The following is a 25,207-nucleotide window of genomic DNA, read 5'->3' on the forward strand; positions in this document are numbered from 1 at the left end:
ACTCTGATAATGGCCAGTTGTCTACGTTAGCCTTTTGCAAGCTTAATTAGACAAATGATGAAACAGAACTAGATATGACAGTGAACTGCCAGAAACATTGTTTCTCCAGAGACCCATAATAATTCAGCTTACATACCTAGAGACCCTAGACTGAGCCACAGAAGTGGAAAAAAATCTGGTTTATATGACTATGGAGAAAATTCTGTACTTGGAATGCTGTATCCTGTTCTGGACACATTATTGGCAGAAAGACCCTTATCAAGGAAAGGACCTGAAATTCATTTGTGGATGAAAAAGCAAAATAAATAAATGTGTAAGGCAGTAAAAGTATATAGAAAATGAAGGTGATACATATGTATATGCTGACATAGCAGAAGGAAAATAACCTGAGTAAGCATAAAACCCATGCCAGTCGGGAAGAGAAATGTAGAGCCTGGAAATTGATCACTAATTTCCTTTTTTGTTGTTGTTCTATGTTTGACATTTTTCACTTTCTTCCTCGTAAAACAAGAAAAGGGGCAGGTTTTAGATTTTATATCTTTAAATGTCTTTAATTCTTGCCTAACAGTGATAAAAACATAAAATCAGTAGGCTGAAATTCAGGGACTGAATTGAGGGAATGAAAACAGAAAACTAAACCTGGATGTGGTCATCAGCCTGTCTGGGAATAATCAACAGGTTATATAAGAAACAAACTTTTTAAAAAATTTAAACAAAAACTTTATTAATTTATAGTCAAGTGACCAGAAAAAGCGACTCTGAACACAAAGAGTTTGTATTATCTGATATTCCTTGTTCTCACTGCAGAAGAGTAAAGATTAATTCTTGATCTTTTTTAATGGTCTGATTATTTGCCTTTGCTCTCTTTTCCTAAGGGAAAAGTTTCTGTTCACTTTCTCCCCAATGATAGCAGTTTGCATTTGTTTAATGTTACTGAGTTTCTACTGGTAGTACACCCTACAGTAACAGAGGCCTCAATAAGTTTAGGAATCCAGTTTCCACTGAGCTTGCCACAGTTCATATTTCTTTCTGCTTTTTCCACATTGGCATGCTGACATTTGGAGAAGCATCAGTTTGCCTCTCCAAATGCCCTTTGTTCTCACAGATAACTCCATTTCCAGTGTAACCCCTCTCATTCCTACTCTTGGTATTTTGCCCTTATTCTTCAGTCAAACCACTGATATCTGTAATTTTATTGTCTTTCCACATTATTAGTTATTTTTGCTGTGTAACAGATTACCCCAAATGTTATAACATTAAAAATATATATCTCATACTTTTTGTAGGTTGGGAACCAAGGCACTGGGCTGGTGTCTCTCATGAGGTTTCAGTTAAGCAATTGGGCTGCCATCATGTTAAGGGCTCCAGGATCCATTCCTAGCTCTCTCATGGCTGTTGGCAGGAGGCTTTAGCTCCTTGCCACCTGGGCCTTTTCATAGGCTTCCTTCATAGTGAGGGATCCAGAAGAAAGAGGGAGAGCGCAAGTGAGAACAGCAGGTGTAAATCCCAGTCTTTTCATAACCCAATCTTTAATAAAGTTACTAATCTGGAATAATCAGGGTGATATCTGTGTAAATTAGGAGAAAGTTTGAATCTAAGAGCTTGTATTAAAAGAAAGTTTTCTTTTCCTCCTTTGGCTTACATAACCAAATTATGGTTTAATTTGTAGGGAAACCAGTTTAATAATTAGTTGCTGCAATTTTCAATTTTGTAGGTAGTATTTTTTTTTCCGAGATGGAGTCTTGACCTGTTGTCCAGGCTGGAGCGCTGTGGCATGATCTCAGCTCACTACAACCTCTGCCTCCTGCATTCAAGTGATTCTCAATTCTCATGCCTCAACCTCCTGAGTAGCTGAGATTATAGACATGTGCCACCACATTCGGCTTTTTTTTTTTTTTTTTTTTTGTATTTTTAGTAGAGATGGGGTTTCACCATGTTGGCCAGGCTGGTCTCAAACTCCTGACCTCAGGTGATCCACCTCCCTCAGCCTCCCAAAAGTTCTGGGATTATAGGCGTGAGCCACCATGCCTAGCCTGGTAGTATGTATTTTTAAATGTGTGGAAAGTGGGCTTCCACAGGACCTATGTTGTTTGAATAGGACCTTTTTGCCTAAACATTTTTATTTACATTCACTTATCTATCAAACATTTTATTTAAAGTAAAGGCGAACTCCAGCCTTGTACAACATTTTTATATTATTATGAATTAGGGAAGTTCACATTAATTAGGATGTACATGATAAACTCCAGGTGAATCCTGAAACATGTACTCTTTCAAGGCGTGAGAATGCCATTAATATCTAAGATTTCAAAACTTAGCAACAATTTTGGACAGGCCAGATGGTAAATTAAGTAGTCTAACATATTACCAACTAAAATTTTGTATTGTAAGATAAAGACTCACTGGGCAAAAAGACCTTTTCTCTTATTTTGAACAGATACCTCTAGTGCTCTGCACTTACAATAATCATGTCAGGAAAGCTGATGCCAATTTCATTTTTCCTCCTAAACTCACTCTATTAAAGGAAAAAAAAATGTTCTGTTAAAATTTAATCAACAAAAGCAGGTGTTACAGGGAGGGGCAAATTTGGTGAAAGCTGCCAGGGAATCCAAATACTCTCTTTTCCAGGCACACAGTAAAGTTAGTCCACAAGGGCACATGAAATCTTTCCAGCCCACAGTCACATTAGAATATGCATTGTGTTACTGGAAGCAGCACAGAAATATTCCTTTTTGGCTCACTTCAGTTCTTTGTCACCCCCTGAAGCTGCCTCCTGCTGATTTGAAGGTCTTGATAGTTTCTGGCAGGACAATGTTATCACTCTCCAATTATATTACAGCTTAGCATCTGGTAGTTGCAGAGGTGGTTTATACTGCATTATGTTCCAAGAAAACCCAATCTGTGAACCAGATTAAGGCCAAATCTAGTCTTGGATATAGTGCCATGGGGTGGGGATGAAAAAGGGATGGCAGGGATACTGACGGGCAAAAAAGTTGGTACTTGATGGAATAATGTATTAGAATGTCCCCATGTGTGTATTTTTTCATTTTGTTATTTCCCTAGAAATGTGTGGAAAGGGAGAGTAATTAGGGGATGGGTACAAGAATATGTTTTACTTCCTTAGCATGTACTTTTCTATTTAGTGCTATAAATAATAACACAATTTGGATAATCTCCTGAACTGAGGGATCTAGTTCTTTTCAATAACAAACGTGTATCAGGAATGATTTCAGCAAGATAGCAAAATAGGTTTTCTATCATTATCTCCCTGTAGCAGCACTGATTTTGACCATCACTGATGGACAAGAGTACCTATGTGGGAGTCTGAGAGTCCACCTGAGAGTTTCTAGCTCACTGCTGGAGCAAAAAATTTAAGAAGAGATGCACTGAAGAAGTTAAGAATAATAATTTCATTTTACTCACGTCACCTCTCCTGTAAAGCAGCACAGTTCAGTGCCAGGATTTGCCCATGATTCTTCCCACAGGGGGAAAGTTAGTGTCATGAATACCCAGCTTAACCAGCTCTGCAGAATGCTTTCCAAGAAGCTCACCTCTTTCTTGACTTACCCAGAATACTGGAGGAAATGAGCAAATCTGAGTTGTTGAAAGTAGGGAAAGGTGGGGATTCGGGGGGGCAGCAGAAATCACAGCAGCTATGTCTTATAATTCAACAGCTGTTTTTATCTGACTGACTGCATCTCAAACTCCATTAGAAGGCCTGCCCATGAGCTGATTGGGATGTGTCACCTGTGGACCCAACCAGTGCCACAGGTGCCTCCATGCTCCACATGCTTCCCTCCCACCCCTCCTTTGGCCAATTCCCATGCACATTTTCTTGGTCATGAGTACAAGCCTTTACAGGTGGTTTCTAGTCACATGTAGTCAGTTGGCTTGACTCTGTGGAATTGGAAGAAGGTACATTAACCTGAACATTTCAGGGCACTGCCCTAGGGAAAGCAAATGAGAGGCTTTCAGCACAAAGCCCGGCTTAATGAGATTGAGAGAAGATACATACACAATCTTAAGAATTACCTCCCAAAAGAAAAAGAAGAGTGAAGGAAGTGCATTTATAGAAAAGATCTGAGAGAGCCTCAGAATTCTAGCCAGGCTGACTGGTGAAGGAGTTCCCCTCCCAAAGCTAGTCAGTAAAGACTGGAGAAAATGACTACTGCTTCATATGTGAAAACAGCAACACAGGACTTCACAGAACATACATGAGCATGCGCGCACACACACACACACACACACACACACACACACCTGACACCAACAAAAGAATGCAGTAATTTCTCAGTAACCAACCCCAAAGAAGTAGAGGTCTACAAATTGCCCAACAAGGAATTTAAAAATAATTGCTTTAAAGAAACTTAGCAGGCTACACTAAAACTCAGTGTAAATCTAAATAAAATAAAATTAGTGTAAATCTAAATAAAACTCAGTGTAATCAGGAAAACAATAAATGAACAAAACTAAAAACTCAACAAATAGATATACATAATAAAATAGAACCAAACAACATCTGAAGCTGAAGACTACAATGAATGAAATGAAAAATGCAACAGAGAGAGTCACCAGCAGATTTGATCAAGCAGAAGAAAGGATCTGTGAACTCAGATACAAGGCATTTGAAAATATCTAGTCAGAAAAGAAAAAAGAAAGTTTATGGGATACCACTAGGAGAAATAATATATGCATTATGTGAATCTTCAAAGGAGGAAAGAAAGAAAAGGACAGAAATCTTATTTAAATAAATAATGGCTGAAACTTCTCATATCATGGGAGAGATATGGACATCCAGGTTATGAGGCTCAAAGGTCCTAGAACAGGTTCAACCAAACTAAAACTTCAAGACACCTAATCTTATTGACAAGAATCAATGACAGAGAATTTTGAAAACAGCAAGAGAAAAGAAACTCAAAACATGTAAAAGAACTTCAATAAGATTATCAGTTGACTTCTCAGCAGAAATCCCGTGTGTCACAATGGAGTGGGATGATATACTCAAAGTACTGAAAGGAAAAACTGTCTTTCAATGATGCTTGACTCAGCAAAACTGTCCCTTGTAAAGGAAGGAAAAATAAAAATTATCCCAGACAAACAAAAGCTAAAGAGTTCCTCACCAATAGGACTGCCTTACAAGAAATGCTAAATGAAATACTTCAAGCTGAAATGAAAAGACACAAATTAGTAGCATGAAAATGTAGTATTTTCATTCTCTGGTAAAAATAAATATGTAGTGAAATTCAGAATACTCTAATATTGTAATGGTGGTGTTTAAATTACTTTTAACTCTAGTATAAATGTTAAAAGACAAAAGTATTAAAAAATTTCTATAGCTACACCAATGTTAATGGATACACAATATAAAAATAAATTATAACATCAAAAACATAGGTGGGGAGTAAAAGTGAAAAAGCTTCAAATAGACTCATAAGATTTTTTGTGTAACCCCATGGTAACATCAAAACAGCAATCTATAGTACATACACAAAAGATAAAGAATAAACCATACCACTATTGAAAATCATGAAATTACAAAGGAAGATAGCAAGGGAGGTATAAAGGAACAAAAGAACTACAAAACAATCAGAAAACAACAAAATAGTAATAGTGAGTCCACAATGGAATGTTATTCACCCTTAAAAAAAGAGAGATACTGCCATTTGTGACAACATGGATGAATCTGGAGGACATTATGCTAAGTGAAATAAACCAGACACAGACAGATAAATACTGCATAATATAACTTATATGTCAAATCTAAGAAAGTTGAACTCATAGAAACAGAGTAGACTTGTAGTAACAGGGATTGAGTGTGAGGACAATGGGGAGATGTTGATTAAGGTTACAAACTTTCATTTATAAGATGAATAAGCTTTGAAGATCTAATACATAGTGTGGTGACTATAGTTCATAATAAATATATAGAAATTAAATGTCCTCAACACAACACACACACAACAAGGTCACTGTGAAGTGATAGTATGTTAACTTGATTGTGGTAATGGTTTTAATATATATAGTCACAGTATGTACCTTTAATAGATACACATTTTGTTTGTCAATCACTCCTAAGCTTGAAAACTCACCATTTTCAAAGCAGTTACTCATTTTAGGCCCACATTTCATCAGGGAATGATTTTGTCCCATTATGAATATAAATACCATTTCCCATATATTGTTTGATTTAAAAATTTCTGTTTTCCCCATCTTTTCATTATGTTCTCTGAACTACTGTTGGCCCAACTATATTTACATAAATAGTTCTAAAGTTAAAGATCAATGATCATGATTTTTGTTTAGAAAACATTATGTATATCAATGGCTTTTTCTTTTGAGATTCCACTGTCTTCATATAGTGTACTTTACTGCCTGTACTTTATTTATGTTTTACCAGCTAGGGAGCTGAGAGGAACTCAAAATATTCAAGACTTTGGGCCTAATTCCTAAAAATGGTCATTAAAACAGGAAGTATTAAGTAGTGTGGGTTTTGGGCTTTTGTACTGATTAGCATGAATGTTTGAAAAGCATAAAAGTAGTCCTACATATCCTCATTTTATGTTCAGTCAGAGCTATCAAAATCAGTTCTTACAGTTTTAATTATACTTGCAAAATGAAAATTTTATAAAATTTTCTGAGTAATCTTTTGTAATCTTTAGCAGATATAACTTCATTTATTTACAAGTGTTGCATGAAACTCCTTTGCTGTATTTTCTAATATGTAAGTATCATTGAGAGGCTCTGCTATGAAAAATATACATATTACAGAAATGTTAGAAATTTGTGGTAAATTAGTTTTCATTGATTTCCCAGGTTTTAGAATTTCCATTGCAGTCATAATATCCTAGTCTGATATTTTTTCTTTTTCTTTTTTTTTTGAGAGAAACAATGAGATGATGGCAAAGTGAATATATCCCGTTTTTATTGCTTTTCGTCAAAGGTTACTGTCTCATAAACTGCAGAGTAACCTTTTTCAACCAAGTAATCATGCTGATATGTTGTACAAAGTGAGGGAAAAAAACATATCAAATGTCAAATAGCATATAAAAATTTCTCTACTAATCTAATAATAAGAGTTAGATGTTTGCATTCCCTTGATCATCTCTCTCTTTATGAGGATGGTACTAACAACCCAATGGGAATTTACCATAAAAACAACCACACATAAACACTGATATAATACAATTCATATAAGACAGTTTATTATAATTTATACTAAAACCATAATAACAAAGTAGTTGTTTATACTTAATGTGACAATCCTGGGAGGGGAGGAATACAGGGCTGAGCACCAGTTGATATGAGAAGGCTCTGAGGTTTTGGTTGTTAAAAGTCACTCTGCACCAGCATGTGATGTGTCTGCACTGGTGTTATAGATGCCATCTTAGGCAGATGTAACAGAGGGATTGGGAGGTCATGTAGACCTGTTAGGCTCTGCTAATCAGAAACATCTCTAAAAAGATCTAAGAAAAAATAAGAGCTGAAATGGTAACTGTTGTAATCCATTGTTTAGTTACTAATAGCAAGCATTTATGAAGTATTTACTGTGTCAAAGACATTGCTAAGCCCATTATGTTATCCTACTTATTATTGTTTAATCCTTACAACTATCTATTTCTACGAACACCTACTTTATTCCATAGCCCATGCCAGAGATGGAGGATTCAAAAAATAAAAGTTGCCTGACTTAGAGTCAGTTCATAGAAGGACCCACTGAGAGGTAGGGTTATTGCCCAAAGAAAAATTGATTGAGAATATAATAGTTGGTGACTGTGACAGAGTCTGAAGGACTGTCATGGATATGCCAAGGGGAGGACATTTTTAATGTAGAGGAAGGGGGAATAAAGGCACGAAAATTATGAGGAAGCAGGTATCAGTCACTCTAGTGAAATCCAAATTGTTATTAATGCTTGTGTTCTAAGACTTGGTACATAGTCTGTTTTGTGAGGGGTATAAAAACTGGGCACAGTTTCTCCCATCAGATCACAGGGCCTTCAGACTTATGATGGCAGGTATGATATTATGGAGTAGCATGTGATAGGCCTATTAAAGGACTAAGCAGTGTCACAGGGAACCAGCAGAGGCAGAGATTTACTTTGCACTGGAGGGAACTGACAGAACATGACATTTGTGTTAACCTTAATGTGGTGAGGACTGGACAGCAGGAGCCAAAATAATAGTGCAGTATTTAATGGTTTCGGGCACAGAAGCATGAAGATAGGAAAGTATAGGACATTTTGGTGCAATGGTGAGTATTTTGGTTTGGGTATAGTGTGAATTTTATAAAGGGAAATAATGGAAACGAAAAAGCTAAATAGCTGAGCACAGTCCTGATCATGAGGTCTTTGAAAACCAGAGCAGACAGTTCACAGGCTTAACTCTGTGAAATTGGGAAGTCATTGAAGGCTTTGTGGAGAAAGATGGTTTTAAGGAAATGAGTTTTTAACAGCTCACCTTTGCTTTTTGATAAAATAAGTTTTCTTTCTGTCACGAAAAATGTGTCAGTTTAGTTGACAGTTCAGGAGGAATGTTACATAAAAGAAAGCATGCCTCGAGTGAGAAGTTTTTAAATCTGTGCTCACTTACTGGCTAAGATCATGGTGTCATCTTCACTGTGACTCCAGTTTCTAGGAGTGCCTGGCCCACGGTAGGCATTCAGTAAGCCTTGGTGAAGAATGTAAAGCACAGATAGAACTTCAAGTTCCATTGCAGGTCCGAAGTTCTCTGATATAATTCTAGAAGTTAACATAGCTTCTAAAACAAGATTTCATACAAAGATCTAGTTCTATAGCCAAAGCATAAAAGTTGTAGGATTTTAACGCCAATAAAAAAAACAAGAATTTTTTTTAAAAAGAGCAGGAGTTAAACAACAATTTGATTCAGTTGTGGCTTCTCTCACATGCCTCTATTATTTGTTACTGTTTTCTCCTGTGTCTCTTATAATAACTATAAGGAAGTAATGATTAACTCAAATTGGGTGTTGTCGTATTGATTAGCATTCACGTTTTAAACATAATTGCTGACATTATATTAAAAAATACAATTGTTGAAAATTTCTGAACCAAAAATAAATAAATACGGCTTGTAATAATGCCAAACTAAAAATGAATCCTTGAAAGATTCCAAGATCTGTTCCCTGAATGTCTGTAAAATTCCACGCTACTTACAGTAGGACTTATCTTTCTTAGCCTTTCTGAGAATCTTTAGATCCACTCAGAAAAGTTTACCAATACACATGTACATAGTCTTTGGATGCAGTTATAGGCCCCATGAAGATAATCAATAGACACCCCCCACCACCCCTCAGTAGGAAGTAAATTCATTGGTTACAGAAATCTCACTTCAGTACCTTTGAGGTTGTCACAAAAAAGATTTGTACTGCATGAATCTTTAAAACAATGTTTTTTTCTGGTAGAACATACAAATAAATGCCTTTAGAGGTAGAATTTGTATGGAAGCCAAGAAAATGTTAAAGAAATTCAAAATGCTGCTGATCCACACATATTTCTCAAAGGTCCTATAAACATTACAACATATTTATCAAGGAACGTTTGAAAGTGCCAAGATACTTCCAGTAATAAGCGTGATTATATGATGAAAGTGCATTTGCATAGCCTGTGGGGAGCGGGGGAGGGAGACAAGGAGAGAGAAAATAAATAGGACACTGCATTAGTGATTCTCTACTGCAGTTGTGAAGTTGACTTGTATTGAACAGGAAGTTAGAAAAAACCCAATTTTTCTTAAAAAGTGTATACTAAGACCTCAGGAATATTATTTTTAACCTATCTAAAGTATGGAGTCGACCCCCTACAAGTCAGTGCTTCTGTGGAGAAAAGAGACAAACACAAGTCTTCACCACTGCAACCCTGCCCACACACCTTTTCATTAAAAGAAGAAAGGAGTTGGTGGAATGGGTGTTGTATCAGTCTCAGTCTGCCAGAAAATAGAATTAACTCGAAATGGTTTAAGAAACTCTAACAACGGGGCTGTTTACAGTAGACGGGGTTAAGTGAGCAGGCAATGGATATTAATAGATGATGAGGCACAGAAACTGGCAACAGCTGGGAGCCATTAGAATCACCCGAGGGCTGAGCGGGCAAGGGGAGGACAAGGTATTGTGGGAGCCCAGTGAAAAAGGAAACTGCCAAGAAACGACTCAGTGGAATTGTAGTCATGGAGCCACGCAGACACTGCCAGGGGTGCAGGTCCAGCTTCCTGGGCATGAAGCAAGGCAGAGCCAAAGACAGAATAGCCCCAGAGCAGGGGCAAGTGGCGCATAACCAGGTACCGTTCTCAACTCTTGGACTTCTCTGCTGAGAAGACAAAACATCTTTTAAATTGCCATCCTGGTGAAACTGTTACGAGGGTACTGTTTTGTGAGGTTCTTATTGCTTATGTTAATAGGCGGCTTAATCACACCCTGAGAATGATACCCAAATATTGCTTTTCTGAATGTCCTTGTTTGGGAGACACTGGAAAATTCTTTAAAGAAAGAGCACCATACCCCCACTACCAGGATCGTCCTGGTTTCCATTTATTTTCAGAAACCATTACTGCAGGAAAAGAGAGATGTTGCCATAAATGTTTGAAAGAATTCCCTGTGTAGTTAGTGGTGGCTATAAACATATGGCCTTCACCAACTATTTGCCCTCTGTTCCAACCTTGTCTTTCCATGACAGTTAACCCCATCATTATGTATTCCCGCTCCAGTTTCACTGGGGAATTCTGTACTCAGAGCCAAAGTATGTTAGTAAAATATTAAAAGTAACAGCACAACAAATAAGAGATAAAATTGAGAAACTGCATGGCAAAAAGCCTGTCAGAGAATCGTAGAGAAGAAAGAACTTTTTTATCTAATTTAGAAAGCATTGTCATTGCTAACATTTAAAGGTCTCAGTTTTTAAGGGAATTCCTGAAACACTGTACTTGGGAAAGCAGGAAGTTCTGACGTGAATACATTTTGTTTTAAAGTACAAGGATGTAATTTGAGTGAATCGATCTCAGATTTTACAGATGATCTTTTAAGGTATGAATATTTTTTCTGCATTATAAAAGTATGGTTGTTTGTGATGGAGAATACAGAAGAGCTTGGAGCATAAAATAAAATGGAAATTACCTGTGACTCTGTTGCATAGAAGTAATCACTATTAATTTGGTTTTTTTCTCTTCTTCTTAGTATATTTGTATTCTTAAAATTATGATATCATGATCATTAATATTTCCAAATTGCTTTCCAGATTTTCTCTACCAGTATTTATTTCCACCAAAAGTGTGGAAATTTAACTGTATTGTTGTTGGGGCTTTAATTTTAAAGACCTTTGCCAGCTTTATTTAAAAAAGTGATTTAGTAAGGTTGAACTTTATTTATATTTATATATTTACCATTTTGTATCGAATTATTTATCCATGTCTTTTGCCCATTTTCCTAAGGGACAATTAGTGTTTTTTTTTTCTTTATTTATAGGAGTTCTTTGTATGGGAAGAAATTTCAGAAGATCATCTTTCTTGTTAGAAAGGATAGGACTAATTGATCACCCTTATCAGGTGATGATTTGATACAATTTTTGATGCCTTCTTGCTTTTAGAAAAGCCAGATTTAAAGGACTAAGCTCAAAAGTTTTGTTATTTAAGACACTTAAGGGCTGGGTGTGATGGCTCATGCCTATAATCCCAGCACTTTGGGAGGCCAAGGCGGGAGGATCACTTGAGGTCAGGAGTTTGAGACCAGCCTGGCCAACATGGAGAAACCCCATCTCTACTGAAAAATACAAAAATTAGCCAGGCATGGTGGCATGCACCTGTAATCCCAGCTACTTGGCAGTCTGAGGCAGGAGAATTGCTTGAATCTGGGAGGCAGAAGTTTGAGTGAGCTAAGATCATGCCGCTGGACTCCAGCCTGGGCAACACAGCAAGACTTTGTCTCAAAACAAAAAAAGACATTTAAGCAGGAACATTACCTTTGGATAAATGCTTGATGAGTACTGTCTTAGAAATTGTTAGGTCTCAAGTAACTTTTTAGATATTTTTCTTAAGAAAAATAAAGGACAGTTTTGAAGTTATTTGACAAAACTTTATTCCTATCTCCTCACCCAAAGATATAAATCTCTTAGGACTGAGAGATTAGGACCCTTCATTCCTACTTTATGAGAGAAACAAATAATACACAGTTGGAGTGAGGAATAATGCACCATTGGGGAGGAGAATAGGTGTATTGTGCCAGTATATGTAGCTTCATGAAAAAACTATTAACATCTGTTGTTGAGCTAGTCTGTAAAAGGTGGGAGTGAGGAGAAGGCAGATAGGCATTTTCCACATGATAATTTCCTTTAAGGACCACTTACCTAATATCAGGGACATTTAATTTTTGTGAAGATTACCAACTTTGAGATCATGAACAAGCTTGAAACACAACTTTAATACACAGAGTCAATTGAACCCATAATTAGCTGCTCTTTAGTGTAACATGTAAAACTTTATACTAGATCTTACAACAAAGATGAGAAAGGCAAAGGATTTTAATGCTAGGCTCAAGTTGGTAAGTTATTTTGAGAATAGAATTTCTAAAAGTTTTGCTGTTTCCTGCATACACCCGTAATTGTTCTTTGAATCTCTTCAAAAGACAGAATTACCAGTTTCTAAATCCTTCTCTGAGTAGGTCAGACATAGAGAGATCATGTATATGATACGATGTGGTCACCTTTTTATTTACAGGACTTTCCTAGTCTAATGTATGTGAACTGTTAAATGCATAGTGTCGTACTCTGTAACAGCAACCAGCAGTTGTGTGTTAAGATTTTTCATGAAAAGTCCCAGCTGTTGTAAAAAGGAACAGTCTGCCCTGGCCACAGATTACAGTGCTTTGAGTTTAGACCACAGGCAGTACCTCTGGGACCTGTCATGCACGCTGTGAACATCAGTATTCCTGGGAGAGAGAAGGCAGATTAGTCACTTCTGGCTCTTAGAAGTTCTTGCATAACTTGCTGTTATCTCAGTACAATTTCCTGGGGCTGCTTTATCCTAGTACATGCCTCTGTCTCTACTTCAGTGCCCACTCCTTTATCAAAAGGACCATTGAATATTGGACTGGGATGCCATTGCCATTGCAGAGGGCTGGTGTTGTTTCCTCCTCTTCATCCGGGATCCTCAAATTGTTTTTGCCTTGTGAGGTGTCTTGGCTTCGTTTCTAATGTCACAAGAGTTGCCCATCTCCCACTCATACTATGTCAACAACCTCCCTTGCAGTAACCTAGCACTACCCATGCTTTCTGTAGGATTATTATATACAAACCATTCTGAGGATTCCAGATTTCCTCCTGGCACTTCGTTTCCTTTCCTCCCATTCCCAGAATCCTCTTCCTTATCTCTGGACTATAGAGCTGAGATGCCAAGAGGTGGCGGGAAACTAACTGAGTTAGGCTTTGTGTTTCTTTCTTTTTCCACCCTCCGTGTTCCAAAGCTGGATTTCTCTTGTGCTTTGGATTTTTCCCTGCCCCTTTCCTACCTGAACAGCAGCTTTGAGATTATGTTTGGGGTTTAGTTTACACTACATAAGACAAAGTGGTTTATAAGATAAGGTAGTTTATCTTTTTCCAATTCTCACACTCCTTAAATACATCTGTTGTTGATTTTTTCATCTGATACGCCTTGATTTTTGCTTTCTACTTTGTTTGCATTTCTTTTTTCTTTTTTTTCCTTTTTGAGACAGAGTTTTGGTCTTGTTGCCCAGGCTGGAGTGCAATGGTGCTATCTCGGCTCACTGCAACCCCCTCCTCCCAGGTTCAAGCAATTCTGCTGCCTCAACCTCCTTAGTAGCTGGGATTACAGGCATGTGTCACCATGCCTGACTAATTTTGTAATTTTAGTAGAGATGGGGTTTCACCATGTTGGTCAGGCTGGTCTCAAATGCCTGGCCTCAGGTGATCTTCCGCCTTGGCCTCCCAAAGTGCTGGGATTACAGGTGTGAGCCACTGCACCCGGCCCCTTTGTTTGCATTTCATTGTTATTCTCTGAGATTATTTCTAGACTTTTTTTGCGGAGGCCCCACAAGTCTGTTTCTGATTAAGTAAACAGCTTTGATAAGTCACAGTGGAATCTTAACACAAACTGTCATGTGTACAATTTACCCCTTCTCTCCGTTAGGCTGCATTTCCTCCTGAAGTTGAAGAATAGTTGAGAATAGTGGAGAATAGTTCTAATAGCACAGCATCCTTGTCTTTTAAACTCTTCTTGCTGTTTATATTGGAAATACTGGTATTTCATCACCAAAAGCTCTCATTTATCCTCCAGCTGGTTTTGAATTTTCTCAAGTTGGTAGCTCTTTTCTATCCAATTGGTAAAGCGTCCACAGGCTCTACGTTGGTATGTGAATGGACCTCCCACCTTTTCCTTGCATTCAGCAAGAACCTGCCTGAAGTGTTCATTACTGTTGCAAGGAGGGCTTCTGATCCCCAATCATTGCCAAAAAGATAGCGGAAAATGCCTTAGGAACTTGTCATACTTGCTTTCTTACAATTGGCTTACATCACTCCTGCCACTGTCATGTCATGAATACTCTTTTTCTGTTAAGTTTCATTCGGAAAAAACAGAATCTTGATAGCAAGCTGCCACAGGACCTCATTGTGTATAGATAGAATGATATTGCTACTAATGGGAACATTAATCTCATGAAAATTAGGTTTTTGAATTTAAAATACATTTGTTTTTGCACTGCTTCCTGTTTGTTCCTCTTCTCTTTAGTCGACTAGTAAGGAGGTTAGTTTTTTGGTTTTAAAATAAGCCTTTTTTAACACCTCCACAGGCCAGGAGCGGTAGCTCATGCCTGTAATCTTAGCACTTTGGGAGGCCAAGTTGGAGGATTGCTTGAGTCCAGGAGTTTGAGACCAGCCTGAGCAACATGGTGAGACCCCTCCCTGTCTCTACAAAAAAATAGCCAGGTATGGTGGCCGGTGCCTCTAGTCTCAGCTACTCAGGAGGCTGAGGTAATAGGATCGCTTGAGCCTGGGAGGCAGAGGTTGCAGTGAGCCAAGATCACACCACTGGACTCCTGCCTGGGTGACAGAAGAAGACCCTGTCTCAAAAAATTAATTAATTTAATTAAGATACATGAGGATGATTTTATGCTTTATCCTAAGGCAATGTACAGTTGACCCTTGAACAAGTGGGGCTCAGGGATGTTGACCCACCACACAAAAATACATGTGTAATTTTTGACTCCCTAAAAACTTTACTAATAGCCTGCTATTGACCAGATGTCTACCAGTAACATAAAAGGTTGATTAGCATATATTTTTTGTGTTATATGTATTATATATTATAGTCTTAACAATAAAGCAGGCTAGAGACAAGAAATTTTATTAAGAAAATTATACAGTGGAGAAAATAGATTTACTATTAAGTTTCCAGAAGTGGGTCATCATAAAAGTCTTCATCCACATCATCTTCACATTGAGTAGCCTAAGGAAAAGGAATGGGGGATGTTGATCTTGCTGCCTTAGGGGCAGTAGAGAAATTCCAAGCGTAAGTGAACCCACACAGTTCAAATCCATGTTGTTCAAGGGTCAACTGTATTTGGTATAGGGAATGCCTAGAGCAGATGGGTTTGTTCTTTACCCTGGTTGTATCACCTGACATGTTATGGCTGCTCACTAACATTTTGCTTTAACTACGTATGACTTGGGTTCTTTTAACTCCCCTCTTGAAATATACTTTGCTCTTTTATTAGAATTCTTACTGTCAGAGAACATTCCTTGAAATAATCTGGAATCGATCTCACTGGCTACAAAATAAATGCAAAGTGCATAGGCTCCTAGTTATTCTGTTTGTCCTTTTAAAATCATTTCTAGTCAGGCTTAATAAGTCAGTCCAGATTTTCTCCATCTCTTGATAAAGTATATATTTTCACTGTAAAAAATGTGATATTGGTATGTTACTTGGCCCGCATATAGTTTTTGTTCCAAAAAGAAGGTCAATTTCTTCAGAAGCCAGGGGAAACATATTTCACAGTAAAATATGGGCAGTGGTCAGTTGACTATGAGTAGAATTCACTTTTGCCAATCACTAAAGTGACTTGCCAACCTGATAGTCAAAATAGATGCCATATTAAATGGCTCAGACAGGGTTTGAAGTAGAATCTCGTCTTTGTCTGAGGTTGTCAATGCATTTGTTTTGTGCCTAAAAGCACATTATTCAGGAAATGCCAGTAGGGTGAACACTGCCTTTCAACCACTTTGATACAAAATCGCATGTTCTTAAAATGTGCAAAATAAGAGGAAAGCCAGTTGTAGATGTGTCACCAAGGTTTAGGCTGGTTTAAGGTTCTTAGAAACACTTTAGATTTTAAGTGAACTACCTAACGTGAATTATCAAAAATTGTAAAATAAAGTTGCTTATTAGATTAAGAAATTTATAGTAGTACTATTTTATACCAAAGACATTTACATTTATATGGAAATATAGCAGTCATCTGACTGAATTTCCCGCTTTTTTTAAGAAGCTATACTTGAGTGATAAAGTGACTTTTCCAAGGTGACAGAGCTTGTTTATGGCTAAATTGTGATTGACTGTGGACTCCACATATTTTCACCACATCATAAAGGAAATCTGTAGTATATTGCCATGTCAAAGGCATTAAAAGTTAATATAGTCTGTGTGATACATGCTGGCTTTTTCCTAGCTTTTCCCTATATGATTCCAAGTGAACCAACGCCCTTGAGAAGCCTGGGGCTTCTTCTGATGCCTTTTTTCTGAGATTTTTCACAAAGTTATAAGCCTAGGGCTACATTCTTTCTTACATAAAAATTTTGGCCATTATTACTTTGGAACTACTTGCCGACTGTTGACATATTCCCAGTGGTTGCAAAGAATTTCAGAGGAAGTGGAGCTGCACCTTAGTGTTTGTCAACACTGGCCACTCTTGACAAACCCAGGCCCCAGGTAATGCCCATCCTGTTTATATTGTTTTAGAGGTAAAGCGCTTTTCGAAGAAATTAAACTTGAAACAAACTTAAAAGAGCTCCACACCAGATGAAAGTAAATTCTGACCCCTCGTCTCTTTCTTAGGGATTGAAGGTCAGTTTGACAGCTTTGTTTATGTACACAAAATGTATCACAGCCATCCAGATTTGAAGACATAATATATATATGAAACTTTTCTCCAAAAGTACAACTCTCATAGAATAACTTTTGTTCTGTTTTATTTGTGAGTGGGAGGCAGGGAGGTGGTCAAACAAGGGATTTTCTGTTGTTTTCTGTCTCTAAATGTATATGCTGAGGGTGGAAGAAATACTGTGAATTTAGTGATTTGACTCTTTTTCTCAGCAGCACTCAATCATGGAGATAGGAAAGTGGCTACAGATTGTTGATGAAATATTGGCTTACATTCATCATGTGTCAATGGTACATTACTCTCTGTAGCATAATAAATGCAAATGGCTGACATGAGTATTTTCTGTAGATTTTGCTGTGGGATAGGAATGAAGTGTGAAGGAGGTTTAGGCCTGAGGAGAGAAGGAAGAGGCAATAAAATATTCACTCATGTTTCTAGGGGTGGGAATGTTTCCAAGAATGGAAAACCACACAGTAGAAACCAGAGTACTAAGAGATAATCTTTTAAGAGCATAACTAAACGTCACATAAATTCATAAAAACATTCAGTATTCTTAAAATGGAGTAAGGTGGAGAAAATAAATTTTAACTTTAAATATTGAAATATTTTATTTTTATTGAAAATATGATTTTTAGCAGTGTCCTTATGACAATTGTTGCCTTGTTAAGTCCTTAAGAATAAACATATGAAAGTCACAAGAACCTTTGTGTTCAAAACTTTACTATTTTAAAAAAGGGGCAATTTTTTCCTCTTTTGCATTATTCACATATAAAGTACCCATTTCACATGTATGTCCATTACAGCTTCATGTTACTTAGCAAAGGTTGGATTATCACCTGGTCACTTTCTCTTCCTCAGGATGATACCAGAGAGATGTGAGTAGGACAGGAATCTAAAAACCAAACATTAGGATGAATATATGACAGTTTTCTGTATTTTTCAAGAGGTCCTAAGATCAGAATATTTGAAGTCAGAACTCTTTTAGAAAGTACAGGACACACAGTCACCTTGGATATGAACTTTAGGCTCTTTCTATAGAATTCCATCTCCTCTCTCTGTATTTAGCCATTTCCTAAATCATGGTGCCATCTGCCCATTCAACAGTAGCTTATTGAGTATCTTCCACTTATTTGACACTGTGGCAGTTACAAAATTAAGTTAAACATGACCCCTGTGTTCAGGGAACCTGAGGGATGGTTTTAAAGTAATGAATATTATTTTTAGAGTAAATGTCTAAAAACCTTCATGCCTAATTTGGACTTCTTCAAAGCAATTAATTTTGGGAGGGGGAAGGTCTACACTCATTTCCTATTTTTCTATTATACCATCTTCTGGCCCTCTTTATAGCTAACCTTTTCCTCATTTTTATGTTTATTAATGTGGTTAATACTTTGACTTTTCTCTGTCAAGTATTTACAGAATGGATTTAAATGAAATCTTAATCCCTTGTGGTATTACAGAGATCTGTTTGAATTGTAAACTGTTAACAGTAATTGAAAAACAGAGACCTGAATTTCAGGAATTGAAATGAGCAAATTAAGTTCAACCTGAAATAAAAGCACACATTTTGTATGCATCTTTTAAGCAAGAGCCAAAAAGGAATGAAAAGCACAATGCCCCTAGCCACTTTAGCGGTCTAAACAGGAATTTTGTCATGTTTGTTTTTCTCTGTCCTTATTAAAATTGATTATTTGAAGAACCACTTTCCAAAAAATCACTGATACAGACCCTGAAGGTAGATGTGTTACATGTTGGTGAGTGTCTGTGCATGCATGCTCATGCGTCTTTGTGTCCACTGATAATTTATATTTTTGGTCACCAGATGGTGCCCTTTCGCTTTGAATGAAAGTGTATTTTCTATTGAGGCGTTTGCTTTTTATTTTGCTTGTTGTTCTGTTGCAAAGATGGTGGAAAATCATCTTCTTTCTTGATTTAAGAAAATCACATTCTCTCTGAAATTGGATCTGAGGCTCTCTGTTCCCCTAGTTATGCATAGGAATTTTAATGTGATTATTCAACCTGTAAAGTAATAAATTTGTAGGTTCTCATACCACTCAATACTTACTGTTAATTTATTTTGTGGGGAAAATACAAATTTATCCTGTAGAAACATTTTGTATCATATATATTGGACCAATAAATAAATGACTACAATTAAAATATCTATGTGGTTAAATCTGCTGTTTTCTGTACTTGAGTTAACAATCACTTGGACACCAATACAATGCCAATTACTGAGTTCTCAAGGCCCAGAAACCTGTATTTTAACCGGCATGTTTTGAGAAACATTGGGTTCTAATCACCCACAGTAGTAGCAAACATTTTCAGTAGAGGTTAACTTCACTGTCAGCCAGCAGTAACTAAAACCCCAAAATTAAGGATAGTTGAGACTGAAATTTTGAAGGTAGATGAATCTTTGTGTAATATTGCCTAGCCGAATTATTTTGGATGAAATAAGAATTATTGAATAAAAGAGCTGTTTATATAAGTGTGGTAAAAGTTGGCTACGGTATAACAGAGAAAGAGCAGTCCTGGTTCTTGTTAGGATGCATTAGAGAGCAAGCAATGGGAATAAGGTGCTGTTGGGCTCTCGCCCAACTTGTGTTGGTCAGACACCCCTTGTGCCCTGCTGTTAGGCTCCTCATTTCAGAATAACTGATGCTCAACTTTTTGGAAAGTTTTAACCACTCTTAAGACCTTTGACCTTCACAGTGTCCCTGTGACTGGTTAAGTGTCAAGGGAGGGATCACAAAATAGGATAACAAAGAGCGTCTCAGACCAAGAGCAGCCACCAGGAGAGGGTAGGGGCTGGAGGTGGTGACACAGACTCAAATTAAGTGCAACTGCTGGACATCTCCCCAGGAGGCCAGAGGCATTGTTGAACTCTGAAGCTTCGTGCACTGTTATTAACTATGATTTTACCATCCTGGTCCTAACAGTGGGTAGCTTGAAGTGGTTCTCTCCCTTCTCTCCTTCCTCCTTCCTTTTTGGTGAGGGGAGTGGCAATTGCCCATTTGCAACATAAGAATATGATATGCTCTCTGTCGCATTGATTTTCACCCGGGCTGTTGTGTAGGGGTGGGGAGATCACAGTGTCAGGGGAGTATATGTGATTTAGATAAAATCCCCACCCAGTGATTCTCATTCCTTATCCTAGAGAATAGATGCTTTAGGAGTTAAAGGATTCAGGCAGAACTGGTGGTAAATTGTGAAAGGTGTGAAAGGTGCTTGGTAAACATTTGCTGACTCTGTTACTGACTTGATGCATAGTACAGAATATAAAAGACTTAGCCAAGAAGTCAGTACATTGTAGGCACTCAGTAAGGTTGAGAGATGATCAGTAGTTGTGATAATTATAATTAATTATCTCTATGTTATTCAGTTTTATCATACAGCTGATGGACATAGAACTTTTGACTTATCCCAGAATGATCTTGGTCTATGTCAGGCTGACCTATAAAATAAGAGAATGCCTGAATTGCTAGGGCAACTTGAAAACCTGATTGAAGAGGCAATTAAGGGGGCTAGTCCCCACCCTGAGGCTGTGGCTTTGATATCTCCCTTTACCTAGAAGGTTCCAGCTCAGCCAAGTGTCTTACCTCCTTTAAGCCTTTACTCAGATCTTCTTTTCTCTATGAAGCCTGATATTCCTCAAGACTCTCTCATAGCTGGTACTTCCTCATCTTTTTGTATTGCTCTCCTTTCTTTTTTCATAACATGTATGTTCCAATAATTTATTTGATTAAATTATATTTTGTCTCTCTGCAGAAGAACCAGGTTCTTTGTGGCAGGGCTCTTCTTCATTTATCTATTCTCGTCCCTGGAACAGTGCCTGGTACATAGTAGCAGTACAGAAAATATTTGGTGCATAAATGAATGCTTTCCTATAGAAAGTTTAGTGGCAGTAATAAACAGTATTACTCAATACTAATTTTGGATAAATATTGAATTAAATATTTCTAAATGAAAGTTAAGAATTTTTTTCTATTAGCCCTCACTGTAGTGATGTCTTTTAAATTAACTTATTGCATAAAGTATAGATCCAGAGTTGGAAGACACTGGATTGTAATGACCAAACTTCTGAGTGATTTTCTGGGGCAAGTTACTAAACCACCCTGGGCTTTAGTTTCCTCTGTAAACAACCTCATGAATCTTTGCTGTGGATTAAGTGAATTGATGCACTTCAAGCCTTAGAACAGGGCCGAGACTATAGCAGGAGCTCAATTACTAAATCCTATTTATACACTACTCACTTAAAAAATTATATTTTTATTTTGCAAGTATATGGTATACTTATTTTTTAAAGAAGAAATGTAAATTTAAGTGGTTTAGCCAATTTTAAGGAAGAAAGTTACAGATAAATGAAAACTTGAGCATTTTCCTTAGTCCTTTTGTTATTACGGTAACACACCTGGAACGTTGTAATGATGATAAACTCCAAATATTGAGTTCTAAAGTCATTTTTAAAACAATTGAAAACAGAGTTTGGGAGTTTCACACAAGCCTTTTATTTCTTATTTCTTATAGATCCCCATATTAAGGTTTCTGGAAAGAAAGAAGATGTTAAAGAAGCCAAGGAAATGATCATGTCTGTCTTAGACACAAAAGTAAGTAAATGTTAAGGACACTCACATGTCAGAACCTTGTCTCTGCAAGGGCTACTTCATGCTGTTATGAAAGAGCCATTTGGAGAAGGAAACCAGGATAAAGTAATGGTGGGTTTTAAAATAAGCACATGTGCTTCTACAGTGGATGTAAAGTTCTGTTTAACATTTGGATAGGTTCTCTCATTTGGATAGGTTCTCTCATGCCGGGTGATTGAACTACACACACACACACACCCCACACACCCCTATATATACATATATCTACATACATATATATGTATTGTGTATGCATGTATGAATATATATGTACATATATACCATCTTTAGAAATAGAAATTGGCCCTGATTAATATAAAGTAATAAGGATTGTAGGAATGAGATTATTTGCTTCTAAGATGTCAGTAGAATACCAAAATGATCTTTTGTATAGCTCTGTGTTCAGTGTGTATAATGGCATGAAATTTGATGATTTCTTTTGTGTGATCATGTGTGCTCTCTCTCTCTCTCTCTCTCTCTCTCTCTGCAAGTATATGTATAAAGAGATAACAGAAAAATTTAAATGTGTAAAAATTTACACTCATTTGTGAGAATTTATTTTCTTTAATAAACATATCTAAATCACTTATTGTATATCAGGCCCTTAGCTACGGACTCTGCATTTTACACATATTAATTTGTTTGATCCTCATAACTGACTCAACACAAAGATATTAAGTAATTTGTTCAGGATTCTAGAGATGGTTAAGTGGAGAAGTGGGATTCAAATCCAGGCTGTCTCCTTCTTAACTACCTGGCATTTCATTAGAATGATCTCTGATCACTTTCCTGCTTTCATTCTTTCTTTCTTTGTTGGTTTTCTTCAAAATGTTTTTTTAAAATTTACTCTCCTGATAATTATTAAATAGTTTAGAATATTCTCCAGGAAAAGGAGATTTTTTTGTGTGCTTTAAAGGTTAAACTGAAAGAACTAAATTTAAAAATTGAAATATATTTAATGGGCATAAATTTAAAATTTAAGAATTCACAAGGTAAAATTATTTTTAACATTTTGATATTTTGATTTACTTTTTAAAGACTGAATCATTTCAGTAACAGTCTGCTAAATGAAAAAGGATTTTATGTCGGTCTTTATGAATTTACAGCACTAAATTCCCCAAATTAAATATAGTCCGATATGACCATAGCATTTTTATTATGTCTTAGAATTTTACATTTTGCTTTACTATAACTAATGTACTTTGAATTTCTTTATTTAAGCCATTTTGTGGCCAGTTATCTGTGCTTTGTGATCTCTTTCTCACTTCTTTCTACCAGCAAGAGTAATAGATCTGCTTTGTAAAGTTCATTATATAGTAATATAGGAGTTGTGAAAGCAGTGATTGTAAAAACTTCCTTATGCAGTTTTGAGTTTTATTGTTTCTAGTTTTGTATCATCTTAGTTCTGCAGTCCTACTAGCATGCATATCTTCAATCTTGTAATTGTGTTTTCATTTTAGTTATTTAAATTAAATGTATCATGAATAATGTCTTTAAAGAAAAACTGATTATTTGTTAACTGTAACTGACTTCATTTAAATTCTTCTTCCCCCAAAAATTATCTTGGTAAAAAATAAATTCTTCTATTTCTTCTGACAAATTTTCCTTAAAATGAGAATTGCTTTTTTATAATCAGAGAAATCAACAGCAGACAAACATTTATAGATTAAGATCATCTTATTAAGAAATCTGTAAGATTTCCCACTGACTCTCCTTTTGTTAATACCATTCTCTTGGGGGAAAGGCATTTAGGACATCATTCTTTCCTTTTTCATACATCAAATAATAATACATTATTTTCACATAGAGCAATCGAGTCACATTGAAGATGGATGTTTCACATACAGAACATTCGCATGTAATCGGCAAAGGTGGCAACAATATTAAAAAAGTGATGGAAGAAACCGGATGCCATATCCACTTTCCAGATTCCAACAGGAATAACCAAGCAGAAAAAAGCAACCAGGTCGTTTGTCTTTTCACATGAACTTTTATGGGATGAATTACAGCCTTAATTTTCAGTGTACTTATCTTTTTTTTGAGAGGTGACACCCCAAAAAATCATATAGATGACATATAGTGTAGACTGTACAACTCGCTGCAAGGAGATTGAAGGTGTTGAGCTTTTCTGAGGAGATGAGTTGTAGATAGGCCCTAAACTCTTGATGTTAAAATGATTGATAGAAAATAGGGGAAGATGTAATGGCCACAAAAAAAAAAACCCTAAAGGAAGGCTGAGGGAGCATGTCATTTAAGACCTGGAAGGTTGCCTAGTCCAGGAACCTATCCGTTGCCTGCTTCTGTCTACAGAGACCTAGGAGCAGGTAGCTCCAAGGTATACCAGATCACTTTCTGGTATACATTAGCAGAATACAGTGCATTATTGCCTGACTTCTTATATTGCCTTAATTATGTCTCTTTAGTTTATACACATCTATGCTAGTTCTTCTGTTTCGAAGCAGATAGAACTCATCTGTCCACATGCAAGCAGCTTCAGGACTTGAAGAAGAACAGATAGTATTATTTGTGCTATTTGAAAATATTCTCTCTTCTAAACTAATCGCAATACTAGAAACTGTCAACCACAAAGATGAATAAGTAGTCTTTTCTCTACAGGGACTCATGGTGACAGTGGGATGTGTGCATCAGGGACTAGACAGAAAGCTATAGTAAAAAGCAAAGACAATATTCAGAATATTTAAAAACTGGTATGGCATGGCCATTGATCCTAAGAGCAGTGTCCTGGAGCCCCTGTATCCCCCACCACAATGCCAAGACTAACAACTTGAGTCAATGGATCATGGGAAGGCCCAGGAGATTTTAGAAGAAACCTCCAGGTAGATGTTGGAGCAATAATTATGTACCATCTGGTATGGAAGAAGTTCACTATTTTCCAAACCTAGTGTAGCTATGTTGTCGAATATTGATACATATCTGATATGCAAAGACCTTAAACCAAAGGCAGAAAATGCAGTGAACAAGGGTAATTATAAAGAGGGCAGGATGATCTCCTGGGGACTGTAGGGCTTTCAGTAAGTCCAGTGGGTGAAACAGATCAGTTGACACGAATTACCTGAGGATCTCATTAAAATGCAAATTTTGATTAAGCAGGTCTGGATGGGGGCCTGAGATCCTTTATTTTTAACAAGCTTCTGGATAATACCTCTGTATTTGTCCCTGGATGACACTTTGAGTAGCAAGCATGTAGATTGACTGGAAAAGCAGATGTGAGTTTGATTAAAATAAATCTAACTCTGTATTTTCCTCCTCTTACAGGTATCTATAGCAGGACAACCGGCAGGAGTAGAATCTGCCCGAGTTAGAATTCGGGTAACTATTTATTACGTTAACATTGTAAATTGATGCCAGCAACATTTGCATTATAAGGCATTAAAATATTATAGTTTATCATTTTATAACCAAGTCATGTTTAATCAGTAGGAAATAGTGGCAAAAGTTG

At 36.8% G+C, this 25,207-nt stretch overlaps 1 protein-coding gene across 6 annotated transcripts in view; it reads left to right on the top strand.

The window, feature by feature from the left end:
- The window catches only part of BICC1 (BicC family RNA binding protein 1), a 317,997-nt gene that overhangs the window by 248,682 nt on the left and 44,108 nt on the right, over positions 1-25,207 (top strand). For all 6 annotated transcript variants that reach the window (XM_032252528.1, XM_032252529.1, XM_032252530.1 and 3 more), the window contains 3 exons: positions 21,632-21,711; positions 23,555-23,713; positions 25,024-25,077. In XM_032252528.1, the coding sequence (XP_032108419.1) occupies positions 21,632-21,711; positions 23,555-23,713; positions 25,024-25,077 (293 nt within the window). The remainder of the gene's footprint in view (positions 1-21,631; positions 21,712-23,554; positions 23,714-25,023; positions 25,078-25,207) is intronic.

Source organism: Sapajus apella, unplaced genomic scaffold, assembly GCF_009761245.1.
Source record: "Sapajus apella isolate SASKATOON/1434 unplaced genomic scaffold, GSC_monkey_1.0 scaffold78, whole genome shotgun sequence".
Lineage (NCBI taxonomy): Eukaryota > Metazoa > Chordata > Mammalia > Primates > Cebidae > Sapajus > Sapajus apella.